The sequence below is a fragment of the Hevea brasiliensis genome, chromosome 4 (genome assembly GCF_030052815.1).
Source record: "Hevea brasiliensis isolate MT/VB/25A 57/8 chromosome 4, ASM3005281v1, whole genome shotgun sequence".
NCBI classification, from domain to species: domain Eukaryota; kingdom Viridiplantae; phylum Streptophyta; class Magnoliopsida; order Malpighiales; family Euphorbiaceae; genus Hevea; species Hevea brasiliensis.
Genome location: NC_079496.1, coordinates 61,900,433 through 61,922,493, shown reverse-complemented (window position 1 = coordinate 61,922,493; position 22,061 = coordinate 61,900,433). Strand labels below are relative to the sequence as shown.

The 22,061-nt window shown below is 32.8% G+C and overlaps 1 protein-coding gene across 1 annotated transcript; it reads right to left on the bottom strand.

Moving 5' to 3' along the window:
• Positions 1-219: 219 nt before the first annotated feature.
• LOC110645152 (putative F-box/FBD/LRR-repeat protein At4g13965) lies at positions 220-3,295 on the bottom strand. Its single transcript, XM_058146306.1, has 5 exons — positions 2,111-3,295; positions 1,775-1,963; positions 1,289-1,493; positions 677-954; positions 220-312 (listed from the first exon to the last, which is right to left on the bottom strand). The coding sequence occupies exons 1-5, from the start codon at positions 3,293-3,295 to the stop codon at positions 220-222; spliced, it is 1,950 nt and encodes a 649-aa protein (XP_058002289.1).
• Between the last annotated feature and the right edge of the window lie 18,766 nt (positions 3,296-22,061).

Sequence of the window (22,061 nt, the reverse complement as noted above, 5' to 3'; positions counted from 1 at the left end):
GCCATTTATAATAGCGTGCAAGTTGGTTGGACCTTCTCATACTAGGGCTTGGTTGGACCTTCTCATACTAGGGCTCTATCTCAAAACTCTAATTTGATTAGCGTCCAATCTCAAAACGCTAAAATGACTAGTATCTTTCTGCCATGTCCAATCTCCTCCACCTCAGCAAATTTTCCTCTTCTTTGATAATTAACTTCAAATTTACACCCTTCTTGTACATTAGTTTTTCTGTTGCCCCCATTTAGTAAAAAGCCCTTCAATCTGAATTGGAGTTTTCGCTTTGTTGGTGAACGACATTCCAAAAAGCTGCACCTGCATGTTCACAAATTGTCAGTTTGCTTCATACCAGCAACTACATTGAATTGTCCATGTTCAGTTTCAAATTTAGTTTCCCAACGTCAGTTCATTGTTTTGATTTTAAAACCTTGATTCTATCACTAAATTTGATGTGCTGCTGTCACTTTACTTGAATGCGTATTGTCTGTTCACATTCAAATGGTCTACATATTGTCCATTCACATGATGATTACTTGCATAAAAGTATAAGGAAAACTTCTGATGCATCTACAAGGAATTATTTCTTTGATTTGTGTAAGATTTGGTTGCCTATTAGAAATCATTTTAGTGATTAAATACACATGTTTGAGTCATGACTATGCAAGTCTGGGGAAGGCACCTTCATTGTTTTGTTATCCTTTTTCCTCTTTTGCCTGTTTGCAGTCTTGGTAGAGTTTGTGCATAAGCATAACCTATTGGATATGGTTGACGAATGCCTCGAACCATTATATGCTTGAATACATTTCTGCAGAATACTGTTGCAACCTCTGTATGCTTGTGCAGCCAATTCTGGTTTTCTTGACCACAGGATTTTCATTTCACCATAGTAATTTTCTGGCTCAAACGTGAGGTAGAACAATGTTGCATGTCTCAAATTAAGAGCTGCATTTATTATCACTGGGATATGACAAGAATTACTTTGAGTAATCACTTAGTGGATTAGTAAATTTCCTCTTTGTTGCTTTTTTGTCTTGCTGATGTGTGAGGTAATATTCTTTGGTGTTGGCAAAGGAAATCTCCAAACCTAAAACTAGGAGCAAGACTGCTTTACTCAGAAAGGATCAATACTATTTCAATGCCAAGAACCATAATTTGCAGTTGAAATATAAAAGCATAAAAAAAATGCATAATAGAAAGGTTCAGTTCACTACAATAATTAAGGATTTGCTTGATCTCTACATTAGTAGAAGAGACCACTTCTAATCTGAGAAAGGATTCCAATCTAAGAGACCACTTTTAATCTTTTCCCAAATGTCTTGATTGAAAATATAATTCCTTTCTTTACGAATTCGACTATTGTTTTCTATATCTATTGTGAGATAGTGCCATTGCTTGATTTTTACATCCTCTATGCAACAGTTCCAGCAGGAAACAGGGAGGGACTTGTGACAACCACTGTCTCCACCTTCATGAGAAGTTGGCTTCCGATATGAAAACTGCAACATGTGATAAATAATAATAGTAAGCAATATTACAAACAAAATTCATAAAAGTTCATTTTTTTAGATATATTTATTGAAATTTTATACACATTTGTTAAAAAAAAAAAATAATGGCAATGACTATGTTAACAAAACAAAGGGAATATTACTCAACTAAATCCAAAACTCAACAAATATTAGTTAGCATTCCCAGTTCCCCAGTTCCTAGCAAAGTAGATTTCAAGCAACTATTTCATTATCATTCCTAAATGAAATTCCCATAAAAATAGTCATACCTTAAAAGAGGATTTTATTGCACGGGTATTTATGTATAGATTTTCTAGATGAGGACAAATCCATAGCATAGCATCCACAAGTTTGGCAATTGGACATTTGCCTCTAGTGGAAATTGAAAGATTCATTTCTTTCATTTTTAGCAATGGTGGTGGTACGAGTCGTCTCACTAGGCAAGGAATAATGCAACTCTGCAATGTTACATCGGACAAACTTACAATGTAAGTAAACTTTTAAGTGGAATCAACATATTAATCTCGCAAGTATTTATTGTGAACAATGTGTAGACAGTTATGTGAACAAAGATTCGAATAAAAGAAGTTATCATCTGGACATACCTCACCAGTTTCACTTTTCAAAGTCACCTTCCTGAAACATTGATTGAACTTTTCAAGTAATTGAATCAATCTGATATACCAGAAAGTTTCCATATTATTGAATTTAAAATACAAATAAACCTGGGGTAAGATCAAATCATTTGAAGAAAATAAAATTATATCACCGCGATATGAGAAGATGTGTAGATTAGGTGTATCAATCTGCAATCTAGCCGCCTTTTTACATGACTTTATGCACAATGTATGAAGACTGGAACTGGAAATTTTGATACTCTCCAATATATGGCATTCAACCAAGCGCAAGCATTCCAGGTGAGGAAATTTATTCAATTGCTCATGCAGCCATTTATCAGTTATGGGAGCCCCATGTATTGTTAAGCTCTTCAAATATTTCAAGGAGACCAACTTTAATACAGAAGGCCAAGATGAACCTCGCAGAGTCAATGAATGAAGATTTGGTGCTTCCACCTCAAGTTGCTCAAGATGAACAATACTTTCCACATAGAATTTGACAAGATTGACAAGATTAAATATCTTTACGGTCTTAAAACCAAAGCAGGTAATGAAGCTCATATCTTCAATTAGAGGAGACCCAGCAACTAGTTTGCTTACTAAATTATCATTTGCAAAAACACATGTAAGAGACAACTTTTTCAAGAAAGGTAATGTTACATTACCGATAGAGGGCAGATGCAAGTACTGCAAGTCTAAAACCTGCACTGAAATTGCATTGAGAAGAGCTTGAGGCACGCAGTACACAGAGGTAGGAGGAAAAACACTAATTTTCAAGTGTTTGACTTTACTCTCCAAGGCATAGCCAATCCATCTGTCCATAGTGGGAACAATTTCTGGGTATTCAGAAGGCATAATAAGCGTAAACTTGATCAAATTAATCATTTGCCTTTGTCGACTTAACAAAATCTGTTCAAGAAAATTATATAACTCCTGAATGTTCGTTTGCCTGATCTCAAAGTCTGGATAGTAGTAAAGAGCTCCATATCTTCTATTAAAGAGCTCAAAAAAATCAAATTTCAAAATTGGGATGGTCCTCCACACTTGAAACCATGTCTTTGATAATACACTGGTTCGAGCGGCTTGTTTAATGGAGAGAAAGGACAAGATGTGATACAATACAGGCTCTGGCAATTCAGATATATAATCTACTTCTTGTATGCTCTCCTCCATACTTGTTATTAGAAGAACCTTCTGATTTGATTAGCAGAACAAAGACATATATTAGAAGTAAAAAAGAAAAAAAAAAATCTAACTTAAATAGTTTAGACAACGTTTCCATATCTTCAAATATATGTGGAAGTTGATAAATTTCACGTATGAATACATAATAAACAGTGATTAATCTAAGAAATTAATAAAAATATGGGAAAAAAAAAAAAAAAGAGAAGCAAGCACCTTGAACCGCTGCCGTATGACAGAACGGAAAGCTACAACAGAAATAAGGTACCTCAATTCTATGTTATTTGATTGTTCAAGTTAATTGCATTAAGGAAATTAGTAGAACTGTGAGATAAGTCAGGGGTTGTGAAGAATTAGTTTCTTGAGGACGACGACATGTTGATTTCACAGGGGCTTTAGCCGATCTAATAACATGAAAACATGATCAACAATGATATATTACTATATTAATTGAAATCAGTATAAATACTAAGAATAGGATACAAGTGTTATGATAGAACTAGGTAACCTAGTAGTTAGCACTTAGTTACATTTATTAAGAGATATATATGGATATAAGATAGTATCCTTATTAGAAGTCTTCTCTAACCTAATCACCTTCACAGCTTGTCATCTACTACTAGTCGTCTGAACCATGCATGGATGTTAATTTAATTATTTGCTTTGAAACCTTGATCAACTTCTGGTATAACATGATAGGAAGCTAGCAATAAAGAAATATATATAAATACCTGGTGGAGAGCTCTGGATGCAAAATCAAATTTCTTTGAAAACTGTTATGTGAAATTAAACTTTATTATCAACTCAACTCCTTGAATATGGAGAACTTAAAAGAAATATTGCTCCAAGTCAATCGTCAAAAGATTTCAACACGGGGCTTTATTTTATGATTTGATATCGTAAACAAGTCTTATATATCTATATGCAGCTACGAGTAACGAGTCCTTATGGGATTTGGAATTTTGTGTTGTCCTTATCATATAAGAATTTGTCGCCGAATATATATATATAGAGAGAGAGAGGTATGTATTTTCTTTTTCTTATTTTAAATAAAATTCTTTAGATTTATTTCTAATATTAGTTAAATTCTTAATTTTGGCAAGAAATTCTAAACTTTTTCACTTATTTTCTTTTAATTCAAATGTTGTAATTTTGGCATAATAATTAATTTTTCAAAACTCTTGAAAATTTTATCCAATTTTTGAATTGCAGCCTAATAACGTAATCAATACCTGAATTTTTTTTTCTTTGGAAAAGGTGTAATTGAAAAATTAAAACACCAAAAATGAGTTTTTTTGGAATATATTACCAAAGAGGGGTGAATTTTGCAATATTGAAAGATCAAAGATTTAAATCTATATCTATAATCTATCTATGTACTACATAAAAGTGAGAAGGGGGGAACATTAGGAATGTCAACAGTACCCTTCATTATTTATATTATTTAAAATTATATATTTTTTTATTATTTAAATTAATTAAAGAGTTACTACAAATTTAAAATTCTTAACCTATTTATATTTAACTTCTACTTAATTTAAAATAAAATTTTGAGAAAGAAATTCATATTTCCTAAAAAAATCATATGAAAGTTTTTTTTTTAAAAAATTGATCAATTTTATGAAAAATAATTAATTTAGTAATCATAAAATCATGTTTTTCTTTTTTTAAAAAGAAATCATAAGTTTTACTATGATATCATAAATTAAGTTTTTTTATAAAAGAAATAAGTTTTATGTTTATATATATCCAATTTGATTGAAATTGACAATGTTATATGAAAGGTGATTTTTAATTAATTATTAAAATTTATTGAAATATATAAATTTAAATTTTAATCCTTTTAAAATATTATTATAAAAGGAATTTTATACGTGTGAGGATTTCTATTAGTACGACAATTATTTACAAGTCATTATTATTGTATATTATAATCATGCTTTTTTGTAATTTTTATAATTATTTTTATTTGTATTTTTGTATTATTGTAAATAATTATAAAAAGTAAGTTTTTTTTTTTACATCATACGCTTTGCCTCTTATTCATACTTATTATATATATATTATAGATAGATTATAGATTATAGATAATAGATAAGTAAATTTATATAATATATAAATATGAGAAGGAAGGAGGGAGCATTGAGATTTTTAAAATACTTACATTAATTTAGTATTATTATAATAAAAGATTGAATTTAATTGACTATACAAGAAATATATAATTATAAAATTACAAATTAATTAGTAAAATTATAAAAAAAATTTTTAAAAAAAGCATTTTTTAACACAATTTTCGTTTCTTTTAGATTCACATTCTTAGCCATTTCTCTAAAAATTTTTGTGTTTTAGTCAATTGCTTGGAGGACTTCAAGAATTTAATATCATATTATATTTTATAATATCATCTATTTTATAATATAGAGATCAAGAATTTAAAATCGGATACAATTTATTTTTAGACATTAAATTAAATTCATCGTTTTAATTTTATATATCATAATTGAAAAATTCATAAGAATAATTTAAATAAATTTAAGTAAAATAAAAATAGAAAAATTATTAATTAGGATAAAATCTAGCAGTGAATATAATAATATTTAAATGGGACTTACCAAATTCAAGTTTGGTTAGAACTAACTTTAATGTACGTAGTAACTTGCTTTAAAGTGGATATGAGACGGCGAATTCCAAAGGCACTTCATATGCAACAATCTGATCCTAATCGAGGACTTAAAGGTTAATGTTTTGTTCAAGCACATAAAGAAAATGTTGTTGGGTGACATGATTTTGTTGGTTGAGGTAGGCGATACATAGTTCCATTGTTAGAAACTGAAATTGTTAAAAGTTTGTGGGTAAGCAATCTGTGACTTTGGATACATGTCATACAAATTTATTGATATACTAAGCTATGTAGAGAAAAAGTATAAAAGAATTGGAAAAATCATGTAAAATTGAATGTGATAATATTACAATATCTTATATTATTATCTATATTATATCAATTATCCTCTAAAATTTTTACAAATAACTTATAATATTTTCACGCATGAAGAATTAATAAAAAAATTACATATAAAAAATTTAACTCACTTGTACATATAACAAGCATAATTATGATATTATATCCTTAAATTTTTATAATAATTACAATATTAAAATTTTTTAATAATATATAATTATTAATAGAAGTTTTCTACTATAATTTTTACTTAATAAGTAATTCTAAATTAAATAAAATTCTATTTATAAATAAAATTTATAGAAATACAGTTTGTTGTTGTAGCAGCAAAGTAGTGTACCTTTATTGATTTGTTTGGTCACTTATTGAGTTAGGATAAACATGATCATTTAGAATTAATGATCATCATCATTATCATTATGATCCCTACAGCAATTTGATTTTCTTTGTATAAGTATGAACCTTGTGAATATTTATGCACGATGTTTATATATGCTTCATACGTTTATTGCTTTCATGAAAAGATTTTATACTTGTCAAAATTAAGTTATTTTAACATAAAGTGACTTCATTGTACTTTAAGGAGAAAAATTACGAAATGGCCTTGAGATGGTGAAATTTGCCTCTTATGCGCATATTGATCTTCTCAGGTCATCTGCTCGATATTATTCAATAACTAGAGGCAGTAATCGTTCCGATAGTAACTAGTCTTTTTATTTTGGTTGATGAAAGAAACTTTATGCAACATCACCCTTTTAGGAACTTACTACCTATATACTCGCAAAAGGGGTTAAATCATCAAATTTTAATGGAGGAATAGGCCACATTGCAAAACTCTATTAATAGAAAATCATTATTTGTGCTTATAAATTTAAAGTCTCTAACCAAAGGAAATAAACTATTTTTTTCAAATTGCCAAAAAGCTCATCAAATACGGCAAGAAACAAATAAAACATCACTAAGAAGGAAAAAAACAAGACCCTAGTAATAGGGACAACAAGATTCTAATGATGAGAAAGAACCTCAGATCTATTCATAACAGACACAAATCTGAGGAGATAAACCCAGATCTATTCTAAATGGAAACATATATAAAAATTTATTAGAAAAAAAAAAGAAAATTTGGAAACAGCCTACAAGAAAGAGAAAAGGAAAAGATAAGATCTAAACTGATTCACAACCTGAAATAATCCAAATTGCCCACTTTAACCCATTTATCACCTTTAATATCACTCATTGATGAAAATTGCATCCAATTTTAGAAAATTTTATTCAACTTACCACAATTAAAACTCTAGATTAAAATGTAATAGCACACAAACAATTATTTTTTAATTTTTTTTATGTAATTTATAAACTTTTTTAGTAGGGTGATCAGGAGAGTGGGAATTTGAAACCTAATTCTACCATGTGATTAATATGCCTCCAGTCATTATAATAAATTAAACAAGGTTTTTAATTTATGAACTTATAAAAAAGTATATTATTTCAATTTTTTTTTATGCATATCAAACTGATAGATAGCTCTAACTAATTCATAACTAGAAAAAATTTAAACCACAACTTGATCTATTTACAACCTTTAATTTGACGCATTTGATAAAATTACAATATTCAATTTGACAATTTTAGTGTAAATTATCAAATTAAAACACTAAGTTAAAGCTAAAGCTTAACGGGGCACAAATATTTTTTTAATGGTATTTTTTATAGAATTTGTGAACTTTTGAAAAGTATATCTTTTACTTATTTATAATTCTCTAGCCTTGTACAATTTTTTTAAAATTAAAATTTTTGATATTAACACATAACCTATATAAATCACGTATTATAAATTGAGATCGATTATATATAATACATCTTATTATATCCAATGTTTATAGTGCATATATATATTATATATATAACAATTAAATTTTCAATAAATTGATAAGACACATGTACAACACATGTGCTTTGTAAATTAGTGTCATTAAAGTAATGACAGTTAGACAGAATTAAAATAAAAATAAATAAAAAAAGCTAGACTACTTATAATAACGAGCACTTTTCAAATTTATTCGTAAAACTAGTTTGAATTTCATAATTTCAAAATAATTTACTTTTTTATCTTTCGGTGTGACAAAATTCACCCCTCAATACATGCTAAAGAAAAAAAAAAACTTGGTCCTACTTACGTCATTGTACCTCTTTTTGGTGGCTGCCAAACATGTCCAGCCCAATTTTCTTGGAAAATAACAAAATTTTGTCTAGAAGACAATTATCTATAATATCTCTAGTGTCATCCTTGTAGACAGAGAAAACAAAGAAGTAAACCCATTCATGTTCATTCTGAGACCCACAGCCATGTCTCTCGTGACCATTCCACCCTCTTCCCCCTTTAATTGCTTGCCACCTCATCTCTTGCCATCGTTAACTTTGTGCAGTTGGCGTAGATCCTGGCTGGATACAACTTCCCGATTGGTATCCTCCCTAAGGGCATGAAAGGGTATGAACTAGATAGAAGTAAGAGTAAATTTCACTCCTATCTGAATGATTCCTGTAGCTTCACTCTAGAAGGTTCCTATTAGCTGACATACAAATCCACAATCAGTGGCTACATAAGCAAAAACAAGCTCACAAAACTGAGTGACATAAGCGTGAAGGTGCTGCCTTTGTGGTTGAATATTGTGGAGGTGGTTAGAAATGAAGATGCGCTTGCTAAAATAAAATTCATGCTGTAAAAATATTGCTAAAATAAAATATATTGAAATATTATAAAATTTGCAATATCCTCATATATTCATAATACATTTCCTGTACATGGTGCTGGCATCTCAAATATAAAAAATAAACTTTGGCAGCTGAAGAGCAATGTTAGCATTTGGGGCATTATCATGACTCTATCCGCCAAGACCGATATAAAAGCTAGTCATACACGTGTAGGTTTACCCCCAAAGGGCAACCTCCTAATATACACTCCAATATGTGTATCAAGTGCTGCCCCAAAGACAGTATAAATATATGGTGCTGAAATATAATTTACCTGTCATCAATAAGCTATCTATTTGGTACACATTTAGAGCGTATTCGGCCATTTATTCAGTTGTAAATTTATATTTCATTTTATTTATTTAAAGAACAATAACTACCATTATTCATTCCCATTTTTGCATAAAAAAAATAAAATGTAACACCCTCCATTAACTACTCAGTACATCCTATTTATTCGGTGACCGATGTTTGACTAGAATGTCCGGAACAATATTTAAACTAAAGTGAGGACCATAATTAACTCAAATATTAATAAGAAAAATTTGGTAAAAATTTTAGAAATAAAATACAACCAAGTTAAACGAGTAGGTGCCCTAGCGATGGGTAACGGAGGGAAGTTGCGGTTCATACGAGGAGCCCTAGATCTTGGGAAAAATTATAAAATAATTTTTGGGACTCCAGAGAAGGGTCATTAAGGTTCCCATGGCATTAGAATGCCAAGAAAATACCTAGAAAAATTTTTCAATCGGTACAGACAATTTTGACCCGTTAAGCCAAACGTAGGGCATTTTGGTCATTTCGCCTTCAGAGGTGATTTTTGGCCGACTTGTCCAGTTAAGTAAGTAATTATTATGACTCAAAATATGAATAAATATTGCTAAAAATTAAATTGAAATGTGGTAGAAAAGAAAAGAAAAGAAAAGAAAAATGAAGGAAATTAGGGATAATGACATCACATGATGTCATTTACATACCCTCCACCAATCACCATTCAACAAGCCTTCTTAAAACAATTAAAAAGAGACAAATGGACCCAAAAATTCTGCTGTTTCTTCTTCTTCTTCAGCCAGCCGTGAGCTTCTTCTTCTTCCTCCATAATTCTTGTTCTTTCATACCTTAAATCCTTGATTTCTCACCCCAAAACCCTTAGGTCCCTTCACAAAAATTGGTCACCCAACCTTGCTAGAGTGTTTGGCAGCCAAGAAAACAAAAGAAAGTGAAGTTCAAGCTTGGAAAATTCTGCCCTATTCAAGGTTAGTGCCTATTTGTACCTAAATCCCTCTTATTCCATGTTAAAGAATTAAAGTGAGTAAGGTTTTGTGAATTAAATGAAATGAATCTATGTGTATGTATACCATAAATTTTGGCAGCCCTAAGGAAGGAATGAGTTTGACTGTTTTAAATGGACTTAGAGTGAATTAGAGATTATGTCTAAAGTGTATATATATATATATATATATATATAAGAAATGGAAGAGTTAACTAAGGTGTGTGGTGTAAACCTTGAAAATAAGCTAGGGTTTGGGAGTGAAAAATTTGATTTGGCTTATGAAATGGTTAAAGAACATTCTAATGGTCAATTAGTGACCATTTGAGGTATGTTGACCATAATTTGAGGTGCATTAAAGTGTTACAAACTGAAATGGTAGGCTGCCTTGTGAGTGCAGCAGGGTGGCTGGAATTGCAGTCCACTTAGACAGCCATAACTTTGGCTGTGTAGGTCCAATTGGTGTTTGGCCAATTGGACATGAAACTAGGCTTATAATGGCACATTTTTACTGAAGAAACCATGCCCAAAAGACCAAAGCAAGAGGACCAAAACTTGGCCCCAATCCGGATACCCTGCAACAGCACCTGCAGAAATGACCAAATGAACAGTAACTGTTCATTTGGCCATAACTCACTGTAGATTTGGTCAATTGACCTGAAATTTTTACAGCAACAAGTTAAGACATAGGTAAACAACTTTCATGAAGAAACATACCCCAAATTATGGCCAGAACCTATTCAAATATGCAGTCACATTCACTGTTCATGTTACTATAGATATGGTAATTTCTGCAGAATGGAAATCCGGCCAGGTGTGGTTTTTGGACCATATCTGGAGCTAAAAAACTCCAAATGAAATGATTCAAAAAAAGAAATTCAACTAGACAAAATAAGGAACAACTTTCATGTTTATCACTTTCTCAAATTCCCATTGCAACAGTTCCTAATGGAACAGTAAAGTTATGGTACAAAATCTGAAAAATCTGCTCCTTTGGTTTAATGCTTAGAAATGGTATTAACGCTTAATGCCAACAAGTTTTAAATACAAAATGTGGTATGTTGGGAGTGCCAAAGTCAATGTACATATTTTCTACCCAAAAGTCAACATTTTTGTTGACCAATGAGGTGAATAGTGACACCAAAAACTTGAAATTCACAAATTGAAGAATTTAAAGGTTTCAAATGCCCTAGTATACCTAACAAGATTGGTTTGGATAGTTTGGCATGCCAATAGGGTTCAGTTAGCAGTACTGCACATGGCAATATGCCATTCCGTGATTTTATGGCTTTTAGCCATTCTGACCTTGCATTGAGACTTGGCCCTGCTCGATATTGTTTACACATTGTTAGTGCTCATTTGCACCGGGAGATGCATATGTGACCAATGGTGTGACGGCCCGAGGTACTTGATACCCAGTGCCAGTTTACCCGTTATCCAGTCCAGTCGTCTAGTGTAGGTTACTTGGGCAACCAAATGAATAAAAGTGGACAAAGTAAATGATATACAAATACCAAACAAATAAAACATATACATTCGTTACATATTTATTTCCTGCTATTTCTTTTTATTTTATTATTGCACCACTAAGCATTATTGCTTAGCGCGTTGCTTTTGCCACGCGTAGGTACTGGAGATAGAGATCGTGAGCCCAATAGACCGCAGACTGGGTGAGTCCATCCTGCAGTTCTGCACAGTGTCCGTGTCACCTCAACTTCTACAGTGCATTGGTAGGACACTAGGTGTCATTTTGGCATTCTGTATTAAATTTTGATTTTCTCATATGTAATTAAACTTGTGTAATGTATTTTGAGGTTCATGTAAATAATGAAGATTTATGGTTATGTATGGAAGTATTTTGAGTATTTATTTGTTGTTTATACATATGAGTACCCTGAGAAATGATGATTGAGAACTGAAATTGAAATGTTGCTGAGATCTTGATATTGAGACTTTGTTGATGAATTGAAGTTGGGATTGTTTGGAAAATTATTTGGAAGTGTTTTTAACAGGTTCCGAAGAACTGTTTTCTCCATTTTTAGCCGGTACTCCGCCGGATTTTCTTTAAAATTTTCGGAACCTCAAATAAATAATATTTTCGATAAATGGCTTAAATAAAGTATGTTTCATAAATTATATTCAAAGGCATGATATAAATTAATTAAGGTATATTAGAGTGTGCCGGTACACCGTGTGGCATTACTTACTCGGGTATACTGTACACGGGTAAGGGGTGTCACATAAAATACTAGTGTTATATATTTATCTGCTCACCTATACCAAAGATAGAAAGGAGCTTGATCATTAAAGCACCCTTAGTATCTACTACAAGAGCTGGATCATCTCCTACAGCTAGGAAAAAAAAAAGTGTATTAAGGAAAGAAATTTAAATTCTAGGATGAGAATGTGGAATGTGAAATGTATGACTTTTGTTAGAAAATTCTAAAACAAATCTAGCAACATTTCGCCATAAATCAAACATTCCCTAAAATTCTAGTAGCTCCAAGAGCACTCAATAAGTCATAACACATCACAAGTAAATTTAAAATGCTCATTTGGGGCCTACACAAAATATATATTATAATAAATTCAACCTCTTTTTTATTTATTTGTGCTCCTACATTGAACATATTTTTCTTCTCCTTAAGCACTTCATGCTAAAATTTCTTCCATTTATTAAATCAAATTCTTTCTAATTTAAATATAATTAAATATATACTAATAGCCCCAAAATCAACCACATCACATTTTAATTTCTTCATTCTCAACCTAACATTTAAGGCATAAAAACTTAAATCCAATTCTCCTATATGGAAACACCAACGTTTAATTTCACCTCTTAAAGTGAGCACACCTAGTAGTTAGAAATTTACATTTTTATTAACTCTAGAAATCTATTATTTCAAAATAAAGCTTTACCTAAATCTAACACAAAACTAATCTCCCTCATATTCATATGCCATAGGAATCACAATAAAATAATGAGATAGCAAATCAAACTTTAATACTTAACAAGAAATGAAGGGAAAGCTTACCCATTTGAAAGAAATGAATTTAATGCTCTTGTAAATGGGTAAAGGGTTTTAACGTTAGAGTTTTAGTTACAATGGGCGTTAAGCTAATGGTTTTATTAGTTTATAGGTTGATTTGTAAAATGAAAATGAATGAAGGGAGGAATAAGCAATTTGGGTTGTGAGGTTTGGGAGATCACAACCTTTACTGAAGAAGATGGGAACAAGTACCTGTTTGGGCAATTTAAGTTCTTCTCCTTTTTTTTAATTATTATTATTATTTTCTACAGACTTCTTATTGGCCCTTTAAATTTTTATTTTCATGATGGGCCAAGTGTTACAAAGTATCACTCAAATGAGCATAGAAAAAATTCAAAGCCTTGTCTCTTACTCACTCAGCTCTGTCTGAGGCAATATTCACAAGAATAATGGCTTGTGAAATAGCTAAAGAGGCTTGGGATAGGTTTAAAGATGAGTTTCAAGGGAGTGAAGGCAAAGAAAATGCAGGTTCATAATCTAAGAAGAGAATTTGAGCTTCTTAGAATGAAAGAGTCAGAGTCTGTTAAAGAATATGCAGATAGAGTTATGAAGACAGTAAGCCAGATTAGATTATTTGGTGAAGATCTCCCTTAGAAAAGAGTTGTTAAGAAGTGATGAAGTCAAATTATATAGGCATTTAGAGTTAATATTAATTGCATTTTATAAGCATTTAGTCTCGTTTATGTTTATTTTTAAGTGTTTTTAGTAATATTTTAGAAAACTTTTTAGTTAACCTAATTCTTTGATTTTTTATATTTTATCAGGTGTTTTTATGTGGTTTTATAGCCAAGGACGAGTTTGGAAGAGATTTGAAGGTCAAAAAGTGAAGAAATGGAAGGCCAGAAGAATTACATGGGCCGTGCAACCTCTTGGACCCTATGCAACCTTTTGGACAGAAGAAAACTCAAAAAACAAAGCTATAGAAAATTACAAAGGGTACCCTATATAATAGTACCAGGCCTATGTAATGTCCCTAAATAGTAATTCTAACCTGACTTTTCTTTCTTCTAACTCAACTTAGATGGACTCTTAAGGCTTTTAAGACTTTGAAACAAGGGTTTTTACATTAGATATAAATATAATATGTCAGGATTTAAGGGGGAGGAACCTTTTTACATTCAGAGAGAATGAATTTACATTCAAGAGTGCACATTAACTTCAAAAGAGGTGAAAGAGAAGCAGATATGCAAGATTGCTAGAAAGAATTTTCAGCTGAAGATCCAAAAGTCCAAGGCTGTGATTCTCAATCTGGGTTCTTTTATTCTATTTCTTCTCATATTTTTTCTCTTTTATTTTATAAACTTGATTGTAAAACTCACCATGTGTGAGTAGTTCCTTTATTCTAGGGTTAGGGAAGTAATACTTTCAATTAAATTATGGATCTTGATTGATTTTATTTACAATATTAGGTATCTTGTTCTTTGATTCAATCTTTTGTGTTCTTAATGTATGCTATATGTTGTACCCACCTAGTATTGATCCTAGATATTAATTAAAGAACTAAAAGGTGAAGATTAATATTGGAATAACAAGATTTTGAACTTAGGGTTTTTGTTCTAGAGATAAGCTGAGATCTTATGTGGAGTTAATAATTAATCAAAGAGTTTAAAGGGTTTTAATTAAGATTAATCACTATAAAAGTAGGGTTCAAGTTAATTAAAATACACCTTGAGTGCCTTGAGAGAGGACTTAAGATAACTAAGGATTAATATCCTTCAAAGTAATAATTTCCCATTTATTAAATAAATTGGATTAGATCTATAATTGATTGAAGTATGAACTACTAGCTCTGCAATATTTTTATTATTTAATATCCAAGTTTAGTTAATTGTTTTGGATTTTATTTCATTTAATTTAGATTTAATTGCTACTTCTCAATAACTCGATCGTCTAGATAATTAAAATCACTATAAGTTTGGTACTTAACACAATCCTCATGGGAATGATACTCACTCATCACTTTATTGATTGTTAATGATTTGTACATTTACAGGATTTTACACAATAAGAAGGTACAGTTAGTTTGCCGGAAAAAATTAAATCTAAAAATTCCTCCTTGGAAGATTCAAAGGATCTATCTTAGCTAACCTTAGTTGAATTAGTTGATTCTCTACAAGCTATAGAGCAAAGAAAAGCTTAGAGACTTAAAGAACCAAATAAGAGTGCTTTTTTGGCAAACCAGAAAGGGAAGACTTGGTAGCTTCTATTAGAAAAAAGTTAACAAGAGAGAGGAAAGACAAAGAGAAAAAGGGTGACCAAGGAAATAAGAATAAGGGTAGAAGAGTCAGATTCCAACCTTGGTCACATTGTAACAAGAAAGGCCATTCAGAGAACTATTATTGGTTCAAGCCTGGTGTTTAATGCAAATCATGTGAACAGTATCGCCATGTTGAAAAAGTATGCAAGGCCAAAAGCGAGCAACATCCACAACAAGCTCAAGAGCTGAGAACCTTGAATTAAAGGAGGAGAGTGCATTTATGGCACTTCAACATGAAGATTGTTATGTTTCAATAAACAACTCTGAAGCTTGGTTTATTGATAGTGGATGCACCCATCACATGACTCCCCATGTCAGTTTACACAAAGTGTGTGACACCCCTTACCCGACTACAGTGTAGCCGAGCAAGTTATGCCACTCAGTGTGCCGGAGCACTCTATTTTATCTTAATTCATTTTTATCGTAGTTTTGAAAATAATTTGTGAAATATAATTCATTTATTGAATTTGTAATTTATTTGAGGTTCCGAAAATTTTAAAGAAAATCCGGCAGAATACCGGCTAAAAATGGAGAAAACCGTTCTTCGGAACCTGTGAAAAACACTTCCTATATTCTTATTCATTCATCTCAACTCCATTTATCAAAATCTCAATATTTTTCAGTTCACATTCATTTCTCAATCATTCATTTCATGTGATAATCATATATATATCACAGATAAACATTCACTTTTTCATTTACAAACACAATTCTCATTATTTACATGAGCATCAAATTACATTTCATAAGTTCATTTACACATGAGAAAATAAGATCAATTACAAAATACCAAAATGACACCTAGTGTCCTACCAATGCAATCAGAGCTTTGTGAGGTGACACGGACACTATGCGTAAGCTGCAGGATGGACTTACCCAATCTGTGGTCTACGGGCATCGATCGGTATCTTTACCTCACGCGTTGCAAAGTGACGCGCTAAGCATAAAGCATAGTGGTGCAAATAATAAAATAGAAAGAAATAATATGCAAATAAAAATCATAATTTCTTAGCCATTGTGTTCATAAGAACTGAATAATTACCAACTTAATGTTTAGTCAAGGGCTAATTACATTTTATGATATTAACTTCTTCATGCATTTTGTTTATTTATTTTCTTCATGATCTTGAGTTTCTTTGTATTCTATCGTAATCATTTCTGATATTTAATTTTCGTATTTTCGTTAACAATCAGTTCAATTACAGTTATACTTTTCCATGCCCAAGTAACCTATACAAATTGACCGGACTGGATAAACGGGTAAACTAGCACTGGTACTGTGTACCTCGGCCGTCACCACACCATCGGTCACAATGTGTCTCCCGGTGTGCAAACAGAATGGCTAATAAGCCATATAAGCAATAAGGCATAAAGCCAAGTAAAACATCATAATCAGTATAGCCATAGGCTATCACATCACAGAATGGCAATGAAGCCATACATCATACGCAGTACTGCTATCAGAACCCTATTGGCATGCCAACCTATCCAAACCAATCACATTAGGCCTACTAGGGCATTTGATACTTTTGAATTCTTCAATTTTTGAATTTCAAGTTTTTATGTCACTATTCACTTCAATAGTCAACAAAAAGTTGACTTTTGCATAGATCATAAGTGCATTGGTTTTAACACTCCCAATGTACCACATTTTGCATTTAAAACTTGTTGGTTTTGGTCACTTTCTCAAAGCTTAGGTCATTTTGGCAAAATTGCCAATTTTTGGTTTTGGTGTCACTATTCACCTCATTGGTCAACAAAAATGTTGACTTTTGGATAGAAAATAGGTGTATTGGTCTTAACACCTCAAACATACCACATTTTTTTATTTCAAACTTGTTGGTATTGGTTGCCAATACCATTTTTAAGCTTAATGCTAATTGAGCAAAATTTTCGGTTTTCATGCTTCATCTTTACTGTTCCATTTGTTATTTTTACAGTGGGAATTTGAGGAAATGGTAAACATGAAAGTTGTTCCTTATTTTGTCTAGTTGAATTTCCTTTTTTGAATCACTCCATTTGGAGTTTTGTAGCTCAAGTTATGGCCAAAATAAGTTTCTTGTTCACGCAATCGTTCATGCCGAGATTTTGGGTCCGCAGATTTTTTGTCCAAGTTTGGTCAGTAATTTGACCAAGTTAAGTTCATAATTTGGTCTAACTTTCTTCATATGAAATGTTCTACTATGCCTTAGGTTTCCATCGGTTCAAGAATCGCCTAAATCCGAGTTTTCTAGAGAGAGTTATAGCCATCCAAACATTACTGCTCAAATCAAAATCTGCAGAGTTGCAGGTTTGAACAGTAACTGTGACTGCCATTTGGGTTAGGTTCTGGTCATAATTTGGGGTAGGTTTCTTCATGAAAGTTGTTTGTCTATGTCTTAACTTGTTGCTGTAAAAATTTCAGGTCAATTGACCAAATCTACAGTGAGTTATGGCCAAATGAACAGTTACTATTCATTTGGCAAATTCTGCAGAATCAGTGCAGGGTATCCGGATTTGGGGCCAAGTTTTGGTCCTCTTGCTTTGGTCTTTTGGGCATGGTTTCTTCAGCAAAAATGTGCCATTATAAGCCTAGTTTCATGTCCAATTGGACAAACACCAATTGGACTAACACAGCCCAAGTTATGGCAGTGCAAAGGGACTGAATTTTCACCTATCTTTCTTAATCTAGGGCGACTGCAATCCTCACTTTGCAATCTCATTTTTCTGTCCATTTGTTGTTCAAAATACCTAAAATGGTCACTAATTGACCATTAAAATGCTCTCTAATAATTTCCTAAGCCAAGTCACATTTTCACCTTTCCAAACCCTAATTCAAATTCATGGTTTATGCCATGTATCTTAGTAACTACCAATGCATTGCTTATATGTTTATAACCTCAACATGGTTTCTATTTCACTCTAAGCTCATCAAATACTCCTACATATTCCTTTTCTAGGGCAGCCAACATTCAAGAGCTCATACACATAGGTTTTTGTTCATTTAAATTACAAGTCTTACTAAATTTCAAGTCCAAAATCATGAAATTTAAGAGTTTTATGTTTATAGTTGCACTAACCTCAACTTGAAGAATCTCCAAGCTTGCCAACTTTAATTTCTCTTCTCCCTTTTGCTCCCAAACACCTTAGCAAGCTTCTAGAATAAATTTTTGTGTTGAGAACTTGAGGAAATATGGTGGGAGTTTAGGGTTTCATGAGCTTGCCAAGCTCATCAATGGAGGGAGGGGAAAGTCACGTTTTGGTGAAGAAGAAGAAGAATGGTTGCTGCTCACGTTTTTTCTTTCCCTTTAGTCCATTTTTTAGTCTCTTTTAAGTGTTTTAAAAATGCTTGTTTGAATGCAATTGGTGGGGACTTGTAAGTGACATCATAAAGATGTCATAAATTGCTTTTTATGGATTTTTCTTTCCTTTTCTTTTCTAATAATTTTCAATTCAATTTTCAACAATATTTATTCACATTTTAGATCATAATAATTATTTACTTAACTGGACAAGTCGGCCAAAAATCACCTCTGAAGGCGAAATGACCAAAATGCCCTCCGTTTGGCTTAACGGGTCAAAATTGTCTGTACCGATTGAAAAATTTTTCTAGGTATTTTCTTGGCATTCTAATGCCATAGGAACCTCAATTACCCTTCTCTAGAGTTCCAAAAATTATTTTATAATTTTTCCCCCGGGTCTAGGGCTCCTCGTTGCGAAAACCGCAACTTCCCTCCGGTTACCCATCGCTTGGGCATCGGCTCGTTTTACTTGGTTGTATTTTATTTCTAAAATTTTTACTAAATGTTTCTTATTAATATTTGAGTTAATTATGGTTCCTGACTTTAGTTTAAATATTTTTCGGACGTTCTAGCATCAGGACCGACCACACCGTCAGAAACAGTAGAATGTACGGAGTTGCTACGGGGAGGGTGTTACAACTCTTCCCCTCTTATTTAAATTTCGTCCTCGAAATTTACCTGACTTAAGTAATCGGGGAGTTACTACCTCCTTGTTTCTTCACTTCCTTGTATTGCCTCATCGATTATGCAGGTTTGGCTCTTCCTGAGCTTCCATTGCATATACTTGTGGTGCCACCCTAACTTCGGGCTTTTCAACGGTCTCTGAAATAATCTTCTGTGAAATGTCAGCCATTTCTGCTCTACCCGATCTTTTACCCCTTTGAACTACAGGGGAAGGTCTATGAACTTGTACAGGAGCTATTGAACCACTCCTCTGAGGGCAATCTCTTATGAAATGATCCGTAGCCCCACATTTGAAACACTCCCTAGTTAACAGTCGACACTCCCCTCTGTGTCTTCTGCCACAATGCATACATTCAGGCACTGGGGTTGATCCCCTTGTTATTGTGCCCGGAGAACTAGCTATAGATATTCCAATCTGGCCTCTGTGGCCCTGTGTCTGATCTTGTGAACCAGAACCCTTAAACTTCTTACTATCAGTCGGTATACTTGACTGTCCTGGTCCAAATTCCCTCTTACGCTGCCTATCTTTCCTATTTTGTTCATTTACTCTCACTTTCTCCACTTTTAATGCAGCTTCCACTAACTTAGTGAAGTCAGTGATTCCCAAGGCAGTGAGCTGAATCTTGATGTTGTCATTTAGTCCCTCTTCAAATCTCTTACATCTTTCAGCTTCATTAGGGACTATCTCCCTTCCATAGCGACTTAATCGGACAAATTCCTTCTCATACTCGGCTACTGACAACTGTCTCTGCCTCAGGTTGATGAATTCCCTTCTTCTCTCTTCTAGGTATACAGTACCCACATATTTCTTCTTGAATTCGGAGAGAAAGAAGTCCCATGTCATAACTTCTGGCTGCACTTCACTGGATACCGTGTCCCACCACTCATAGGCATCATCTTGCAACAGAGATATGGCAGCTTCCAGGTTTTGCTCTGGAGTACAGTGGAGTTGTTTCAGTACTCTGCCTGTTCTGTTCAACCAATTCTCGGCTGCAACAGAGTCATCTTCTCTCTTGCCATAGAAGTCCACAGCTCCAAACTTTCTTAGCCTTTCCAGGTGTGATTTCTGCTGTGGAGCTGGTGGTGGTGGCGGTGGCATTACTCCGGCCATTTGTCTAAAGAAATCGGCCATTTGCTGGAACATGGCCTGTGGAGGTTGAGCAGGCTCTGCTTGAGCTGGCGGAGCAGATTCTCTCATGCCCCCAGTCTCAGCTGCTGCAGGTGGAGCATGACTCTCCACTTCCTCCTCGACTGCCCTCTGAGATGAAGGGTCCATATCCTATTCAAAATAAGAAAGATAAACAGATCTGCATTAGTGTCACCTCGACTCTTACAAATGCAATGCATGGTATGGACTCAATCTAGGCCCGAACGCCTAAAGCGTGCTCGATACCACTAAATGTGACACCCCTTACCCGACTACAGTGTAGCCAAGCAAGTTATGCCACTCAGTGTGCCGGAGCACTCTATTTTATCTTAATTCATGTTTATCGTAGTTTTGAAAATAATTTGTGAAATATAATTCATTTATTGAATTTGTAATTTATTTGAGGTTTCAAAAATTTTAAAGAAAATCCGGCAGAATACCGGTTAAAAATGGAGAAAACCGTTCTTCGGAACCTGTGAAAAACACTTCCTATATTCTTATTCATTCATCTCAACTCCATTTATCAAAATCTCAATATTTTTCAGTTCACATTCATTTCTCAATCATTCATTTCATGTGATAATCATATATATATCACAGATAAACATTCACTTTTTCATTTACAAACACAATTCTCATTATTTACATGAGCATCAAATTACTTTTCATAATTTATTTTACACATGAGATAATATTATCAATTAGAATATACCTAAATGACAGATAGTGTACTACCAATGCTGCTTTGTGAGGTGACACGGACACTATGCGAACTGCGGGATGGACTTACCCAATGCGTGGTCGTGGCTCTCGATTAGTATCTTGATTACCTACAGCGTTGCAAAAGCGGCGCTAAGCATAAAGCTTAGTGGTGCAAATAATAAAATAGAAAGAAATAATATGCAAATAAAAATCATAATTTCTTAGCCATTGTGTTCATAAGAACTGAATAATTACCAACTTAATGTTTAGTCAAGGGCTAATTACGTTTTATGATATTAACTTCTTCATGCATTTTGTTTATTTATTTTCTTCATGATCTTGAGTTTCTTTGTATTCTATCTTAATCATTTCGATATTTAATTTTCGTATTTTCGTTAACAATCAGTTCAATTACAGTTATACTTTTCCATGCCCAAGTAACCTATACAAATTGACCGGACTAGATAATCGGGTAAACTAGCTCTGGGTACCAGGTACCTCGGGCCGTCACACCATCGGTCACAATGTGTCTCCCGGTGTGCAAACAGAATGGTTAATAAGCCATATAAGCAATAAGGCATAAAGCTAAGTAAAACATCATAATCAGTATAGCCATAGGCTATCACATCACAAAATGGCAATGAAGCCATACA

Coding starts and splice junctions, on each gene's coding strand:
- LOC110645152 (XM_058146306.1), bottom strand. CDS start 3,295: ATGGAGGAGAGCATACAAGAAGTAGATTATATATCTGAATTGCCAGAG. Junction 955..1,288: donor TTGGGAAAAGATTAAAAGTG/GTCTCTTAGATT, acceptor GTCATATCCCAG/TGATAATAAATGCAGCTCTT. Junction 313..676: donor AGGATAACAAAACAATGAAG/GTGCCTTCCCCA, acceptor GTGAACATGCAG/GTGCAGCTTTTTGGAATGTC.